Raw genomic sequence first — 8116 nt, forward strand, 5'->3', positions numbered from 1 at the left:
ATAGGAATTGTGAACTAGTTATGTCTCTTGGAGGACAAAGCTCCCCCTCAACAAAAGAATGGGAGACACTTCAAGACTATATTCACTCTTGGAATTGTAAAGAGAAACAAAACTTATAAGGCTCTTAGAGAAATGTTAGTGATATAAGCTCTCCCTTAAGAAAGTGTTTGGCAAAAAAAAAAAAAAAATAGAACAGCTAAACAAGGCCCTTACTACAGCGAAAAATCCAATGAACACGACTAGAAACAAAACAATCAAATATCATCTATTCAGAGCGCAGGACCCCAAAGAGACTTAATAGTCATCTATTGAGGGCGCAGGACCCCAGAGAGATTTATTAATCATATTTTCAGGGTGCAGGACCTCATATTGACTTAACAGTCATCTACTCAGAGCGCTGGACCCTATAATCATTTATTTGTACTTGCCTGCATGCATGAATAAGGTTATTACTGATAAGCATGCTTATAATGATTTGGTGACATGTTATGTCTACTTATGAGCATGTGTGAGTTTTCTTGTTGAGTCTCGGCTCACGGGTGCTATGTGGTGTAGGTAAAAGTAAAAGAAAGTTGGATCATTCTTGAGTTGGAGAGCTTAGGTGACGATGTGTACATATGCAATTGCTCGACCACCACGGTCAAGGGTTTAAAGAGGAACTAGGGTTAAACCCTATTTTCCCATTTAGGTCGGCTGGTTGTAACTCTTTTATTGTAATTAACCTTTAAAATGTATTTTGGGATCCCAATGTATATAGTAAACATTTTAGTGAAACGTGTGTATCCTTGACCAAAAATTTTAACCCTAAACCGTTAATCACATTTATTTACACGATTATGGCCAAATGACTCATTTAGCGAGTTTAACACCGTTTAAAATATACAATGTAACGGTCCCTGGGTATTAGGGTGTTACAGGGACCTCTTTCTGTTTAACCAAGATCTCCTAGATTAACAAGCTTGGTGTTTGCATTCTCATCCTGATTCTTTGGTTAGTAAGGTGATGAAAGGGTTTTATCACCACTCTGAGCCTTTTCTTCAATCCAAAGCTTGAGCACTGCTTCCTACATCTGGCGTAGCATTCTCTGGGGTCGTGAACTCATCAATAGTAGTACAAGATGGCGAATTGAAAATGGGCGTGATGTATCACTCTAAAAATACATATGGATTCTTAGAGGTTCAAGCATGCTGTCCATATCCCCTCGCCTTCTGCCTCCTGAGGGTAAGGTCGACTCTCTCCGCCTTCCTTCTGGTGAGTGGAATGTAGCTTTGATTAATCAATCTTTCATATAGGAAGAAGCTAAGGCCATTATTTCTATTTTGGTATCCATTTCAGACAAAAAAATTACTTAGTTTGGCATCATGATTATTCGGGCATCTGCACTGTTCGAAGTGGTTATTGGCAAGTTGTTAGATTACATGGGATCGGCCAAGCTGAATCCTCCCATGGTGTGCCCAAGTGGTGGAAAAGACTCTGGTCCCTTTGCCTGCCTCCAAAAATCAAACTTTTCATTTGGAAGGCTTCTCATAATTGGCTCCCCACTTTTAGTAACCTCCATCACCGTGGCATGAATGTGGAGGAGATTTGTACAGTCTGTATACAGAGGTCCTGAGTCTAGTTTCCATGCTGTGTGAGGATGCTCAGGGTTGACTACTATTAGAGATCATGTCTGCTCTAATATTACCCTCCCATTTTTCGACATATAGACATATATGATTTTATGATGAAACTTTATGATTACCTGTGTGACAAGGCGCTAGAAAGAATGCTCACAATATTATGGAGGACCTGGTATTGCAAAAATAAATTTGTGAATGAAGGGATAAAGCTCAAAGATGAGATGGTTTCTTCCTGAGCTCTTGACTACATTCATCGATACCATTGTGTTAACAAATTCACTTATGATGAAGCTTGTCAAAGCCATGGTCTTATTATCTTGGCGTTGGAAGCCCCCCTCTACTCCTCTCTTGAAGGTAAATTCAGACGCAACTATCTCTAATCAAACCAAGAGAGTGGGCCTTGGCATGATTATCAGGGATCATCATAATACTACTATTGCCTCATCCGTTTGCCCTATCTATGCTACTTTCTCTCCAGCTACTGTTGAGGCTTTGGGCATTTTGAAGAGCCTCCATACCTGAAAAATTTTGGCTTCCTTAAGCATCATCATGGAATCTGATTGTGTCTCAGTGGTATAGGCTATTAATAATAAGTCCTCAGACCATTCTTATATGGGCTCTATTATTAGGGATATCATTGTTATTTGTAATGAGTTTATTGATGTTTTATTCAAATATTGTTCAAGAGTCACTAACAGGGTGGTTCACTCTTTAGCCAAGTTAGCTTTATCTAAAGATGTCCATATGTTATGGCATCTTTGACATCCTTGTTGTATTGACCCTTGTATTCAAGTCGTTGACTGTTATTAATGAAATCTCCTTGACACTCTTTTCCCTCTTGAGCTTTTTCCCAAAAAAGTTTTGCTGTTGGGGTTTTGGCGATGCCAAGTTTTTCTTTAAAAAAAAAAGGTTTTTCTTCTTTTTCAAAGTGTTATTTTAAATTGTTTATTATTATTTGTTTTTTAAGAACATATTTTAAGTTTTATTAGTGTATTAATATGGACAACAAAATAGTCTTTAAAAGAATGATTTTGACTGAAAAAAATAAGTGTAGGGGCTGATTTGGAATGAAAAGTAAAATAGAGGGTTATTTTAAGCTTTTTGAGAACCTAGGGAACAAAATGGTATATTCCTTTTTATCTATATATATTTTGTTCCCAAAACGGACCGTCTTGTGCTATACGTTACGTGTAACGATTCTTACTGAGGAAGCCAGATACTCAGCCAGTCTTGTAAAGAAGAGCGAAACTCAGTAAACCCCTGCCGAGAGGGAATGGTTGTGATTAGTCTAACGGAAAAAGCGTTCTTCACATTATTTTGTAAGTTTCATTCTTTTTGTTCGATTTTTCAGTCATGTAATTGTAGTTTAGTAGTTAGTTTCATGAAAACGAAACATTATTTTCTTTTGGGTTTGTTTTCCAACTTATAACCACTGTCTAGAAAAGATGGTTCAGAACATTTTGTTTCTGTTTCCCTAGCTTAGTGTGTAAAATTAGTCATCTGGGTTTTGATTGGTTTTGTTTGGTTGCTAATAAACAGTAATAAATGATGCGACTTCCCAATATTTTCTCCCTAGTTTTGATTCACTTTCTTGGTGGGTATTATATAAAAGGAATTATTAAATCCATATTTTTAGAAATATGATTATACGTATGTTTGATGATCAGAGTTTGTTGTTGTAATCAAAAGAGCTTGTTGGTGAAGTTGTTTTGGAGCAAAATATATGAGGACTGAAGCTGAAATCAGGTGTGTGGAGTTAGAGTTGGAAGTTCAGCAGAAGGCTAACGAGTATGAAGCACTTAAAGCCAAATTTAGGGCATTGGAAGCTGAAAAGCTTGCTACTGAGGAAAAGCTAGAAGCTTTAAAAAGAGAGTTTGATGAAATGAAGGATCGTAATTGTTGTCGTAAAGATGAAACTAAGGAAGTTTGTGGAAGAACCAAGAGGATAGAAAGAATAGTTGATCTGACTAAGGATGACTGGGAAGAAGAAGAAGATAAGGTGGCTCTTCTGATGATTGAGAATCGAGTTTTGGAATTGGAGAAGAAGAAAGCTGAGAGAGATGTCAAGGCTTGGGAGAAAAAGTTTGAAGAACTGCAGGAGTGGATCCTACATTCTCAAAAGCCATTACTTTCAGGAGGTCCAGTGGTTGAAAAGACAAGGGGGAGCAAGAACAAAGCTATGGATCTGGCGGATGTTGACTCTCTCTGTCGTTCCCCTGGTATAGGGGTTGATGATCCAAAAACGGCAGGTATAATCTTACTCTGTCTCTTGTACTCTTGAGTTTGAAAAAAATAAAAATAAAATATATTAGCATTCATGTATAACTGCAAAAGCTTTGCTAAAAGTTAAGAGTGGTTATAATTGTTTTTATTATGCTTATTCAAGTTATAAGCCCCCTCATTGAATTTGTTTGAGGAAAGTGCGATTTTCACAAGCACCTTAAGAATCAATCTTTATTTAGCAACATCATCTCTTCTGCTAGTGGATTTTGATTACTTGAGATCATCAGGATTCTGTTCTTGTAATTCTTTATATGATCATAATGGCACTGTACTTTTCATGAGTACCATTGCTATACAATATTACGATTTTTGTCATCTTTCAAATTGGGCAGGTTCAACTTCTTTTCACACACCATGTAAAGATGATGCTTATATTAAGGAAGAAGTAAAAGGGGTTAGTTTGGAGTCTGACTTGGAATTTACTACCAGTCAACAACTTAAAAGACAACTGGTATTTGAGCAAGAGAGTCCTAGTAAGAAGATAGCTCCATCTACACCTGGTGGTGCTAGACCTTCAGCTCTCACCATTGTTGATATTTTGGATAGTGATGAGGAACCTGATAATACCAGTGTCAAAATGCCTGCTGTCAATCAGGGAAGTGGAAATGAAGAGGCTGTCACCCCATTAGTGGGGAGTGTTACTTGTGCAATAGAAATGACTGCTGATACAAATTCTCAGCAGAACATGGAAGATCTTTCTGCATGCAAACAAAAAAATATACATGTTTCTACTCCCAAAAGAAAACGAGCTTTAAATGTATTTATGAGTGACACTGATGCTGAGAGCAACAGTGATGATGATATGCATGCTTCTACTCCCAAAAGAAAACGAGCTTTAAATGTTGTTATGAGTGACACTGATGCTGAGAGCAACAGTGATGATGATATGCCAATTGCCAAACTCAAGAGGATGAATCACCAAAATATTGTCCCTGATCAAAAGGGCTCCTCTGAGAATGCTACTACTTCTGCCGTTGACGTAGGAACAGTGACCCCTCGAAGAAGGCGATTGGTAGCATTAAAGGAATGCAGAGGAAGAGATGTTGCAAAAAAAGAGTCACCTAATAATACAACCGAAACTAAACATCTTCGAGGAATTCCTACAAATGCGGATACTGAAACTGATGAGTCGCTTGGGGTTAGCTCGGACAGTGAAGGTGAAAGCTTGGGTGGCTTTATTGTTAATGACAGTGATGTATCTGGAGGTCATGAAGCTTCTAGTGTATCAGGAGATCTTTCAGATGACAAAGTATACTTTTCTGAGATTTTATCTAATCTTCAAAGGAAAAAAGATAAAAGCTTTAAGTGGGAGTTTGAGGCAGACATGCTTGCTGATTTTGGGAAGGATACTGAACTGTGCATGAAGGCTGTATGTGCCCTCTACCGCCAGCAAACTTCTGAGGAGAAGATCAGCAAGGGAACATTGGTTTATAACAATCGTGGATTTAGTAAGGTTGACGCCCTCAGGTACTAATTTGAACCTTGTATATATGAGAGTTATATTGCTTAAATGCATTTTGATGCATACCCCATTCGTTTTGGATAAAATGTTCTGACTAGTTATCTTTTCAATACATATACTGAGTGTAAGATTTTTTTATTTATATAAACTTCTAGTAATCACTTCCAATTGATACATGTATACTCTTTCTAATAGGCTTCTTTCAACTATGAATATCCATCAGCCATCTTTTTCTTGCTTGTATTCTATGGTGGATGGATTTATAATTTCCTTGGTTTTATGAATTGTACTAATTTTCCTGATATGTAAATCTTTCATTTTGCTACAGGGGCACGAATTTGGCTGTTTTTCTTACTGATGGAGACGCAGAAAGCCATTTGAGAAAAACTGTGGAGGAGTTGGAGAAGTCTGATCCCAAGGCTGTCAAACTGTGTAGAACACTTGCAACAAACTACTCTAAGCAGCTTTTTGAAATATACAAGAACAAAGAGGATCCCTTCTTTCTCCCTTGATTTGCAATATAAGTTGCCCCTATAGTGTGGAGAAAAGTAGAGACATTAGAAGTTAAGAAATACAGACCAAAAGTGGCTTCTTTGGGATGAAGTTGGTCTATTTTAGTTTCTTTTTAGGTTTGTATATGTAGTAGGATGTCTATGAAAGAAAGGGGAGTTTGAAGCAGCAGTTTCAGTCTTAGTTAAAAATGTTGATAGTTCTAATTGTAAAGCTTGCTTAATATGTGTTTATTCCTGTAATGGCCTCAGAATGTTAATGATCATTGTATTTTGAGTGATATTATTATCTTTGGATGATGGGGTTTCAATATCTTTGCCACTAGTGTCATTGAATTAAAAATGATGACACAATGGTTGTGAAATTTTCTACTTTTGAGGCTAAGTGAACTCAATTGGTCATGCCACTTTGGTTGTCAGATCTTGTAAGTACGATCATCTTTAGCCAATGTTCATTCATATGTATTGATCAAACATTAACCTAGCTTAGCAACTTGGAAAAAACAAGGGTATGGCTTGCATAGAGCAAAATCCATCCACATTGGTGGAGGCATAAAATAACTTGAAATTTGGAAAAGAGGGATTTGTGGTTTCAACTTTCAATACTCTAAATTTTAGAAAATTGCTCCAACCCTTGAAGACACCAGCAATAGAAACAACCGGTTGAGAATTATGAAAAAGGAAAGGAACCAATTACTTGTACTGGAACAGAGAAAGGAAAGCAATGATCCACATGGAAACACTAAATTAGTTGTATGGTTTTATTATTAAATAAAGGTTTTCTTTTTGGTTTAATGATTAAACAGTGGTTTTATTATTATTATTATTTTTTGGCGCAAGTATGCATAGTTTTTCTCCTTGTATATGAAATATGAATGACACAAGGGGACTGATTGAATTTAGGTATTATATATAAATTGCAAATAATTGAGAATTTAAATTTACGGCTATTAAATAGATGTTATGGAAATAATTTGTGGACCACATTTATAATTAAATGTATAATTATTGTTTTTATATTTCTATCTCCTCTGTATATAGTGAGATTAGGGAGTTACTTATTTATTTTTTGAAAAAAAAAAAAGAAAAAAAAAGATGCATATTGAATTAGAATATCCATCATTATCATCAAAATATGATTCCGTTATTATTTTATTTGATGTTTTTCTTAAGAGGGTTAATGTTTTTTTCTAGAATATCAGATTATCAAGTTATCAAAAGCCTTTTGTTCATTGCATTATGTATCTCCAAAAAAAACATGAAAAAGGTTGACCAAAGAGACCGAACTCCAAGTTAAGGAGATGATTGCAAAGAATAAAACAGATATATCATCACCAATTACAATCATAACCACTAAGACTTTTAAATAAAAATGGAACAATCCCTGCTGGCCATCAAGTGGCCATATTATATTCTCTCTTTCTCTCTCTCTCTCTCTATAAATGAACACTCTGGATCTCTTCTTATTACAGCTATGCCTTAATTTACAACACCTAAAGAAAACACAAAGCTACATAAAGAAATAAAAAAACAAAATGGGAGGTGGATAGGTCACATGGGCATATGGGACCCCTAAACAAACGGCTGGACCCCACATTTTTTGTGCATGAAATAATAATGTATGGTGGTCTGTCTTTCAAAGGAAACGAAAGGAGTAGCCCATTTCTGATCCCATGTATAAATAAACGCCATGCCTTCATTTGAAAACCGCATTCCAAAATCATCAAATATTCATAAATTCCATTACCACCACCAATCCCATTTGACTCTTTTCTCTCTCTTCTCTCTCTTATTCAAAGATAAATTTTGTATAGGCAAAGAGAGGGACAGAGAGAGAGAGATATCATGGCCTTTTCAAATGCGTCATTTGGAGTGGTGGTGGTGGCAATCGTTGCGGTCATTTACGCCATGGTTTTGCCCGATGTGGCTCGCGCTGCCCCATTCCCTGCTCCGGCTCCCGCTCCCACCAGCGATGGTTACATTTTCTTTCATCTCTATTTTTATATCTATGTTTCATGCTTATTATTCTACATGTCTTCTCTCCATATTACACACTTGCAAGTTTGTTTTTTTTTTTTTTAAAAAAAAAAAGCAAAATGTATCTATATATATATATATGTATAATCATAACACAATGTTTGATTTAATTTTGTAAAAAGTATTGGTGCTGTTCGGTAACAATTAAAAAATAATTTTTTATTTAATTAATTAAAAATTTAAAAATTAAATATAAAATAGTGTTT

The 8116-nt window shown here is 36.0% G+C and overlaps 1 protein-coding gene across 1 annotated transcript; it reads left to right on the top strand.

The window, feature by feature from the left end:
* The first annotated feature begins 2803 nt into the window (after positions 1-2803).
* Positions 2804-6258, top strand: LOC133834590 (uncharacterized). The gene is made up of 4 exons (XM_062264256.1): positions 2804-2938; positions 3287-3868; positions 4235-5369; positions 5693-6258. The coding sequence occupies exons 2-4, from the start codon at positions 3343-3345 to the stop codon at positions 5874-5876; spliced, it is 1845 nt and encodes a 614-aa protein (XP_062120240.1). The 5' UTR covers positions 2804-2938; positions 3287-3342; the 3' UTR covers positions 5877-6258.
* The last annotated feature ends 1858 nt before the right edge of the window (positions 6259-8116 follow it).

The sequence above is a fragment of the Humulus lupulus genome, chromosome 5, assembly GCF_963169125.1.
Source record: "Humulus lupulus chromosome 5, drHumLupu1.1, whole genome shotgun sequence".
Taxonomy (NCBI): domain Eukaryota; kingdom Viridiplantae; phylum Streptophyta; class Magnoliopsida; order Rosales; family Cannabaceae; genus Humulus; species Humulus lupulus.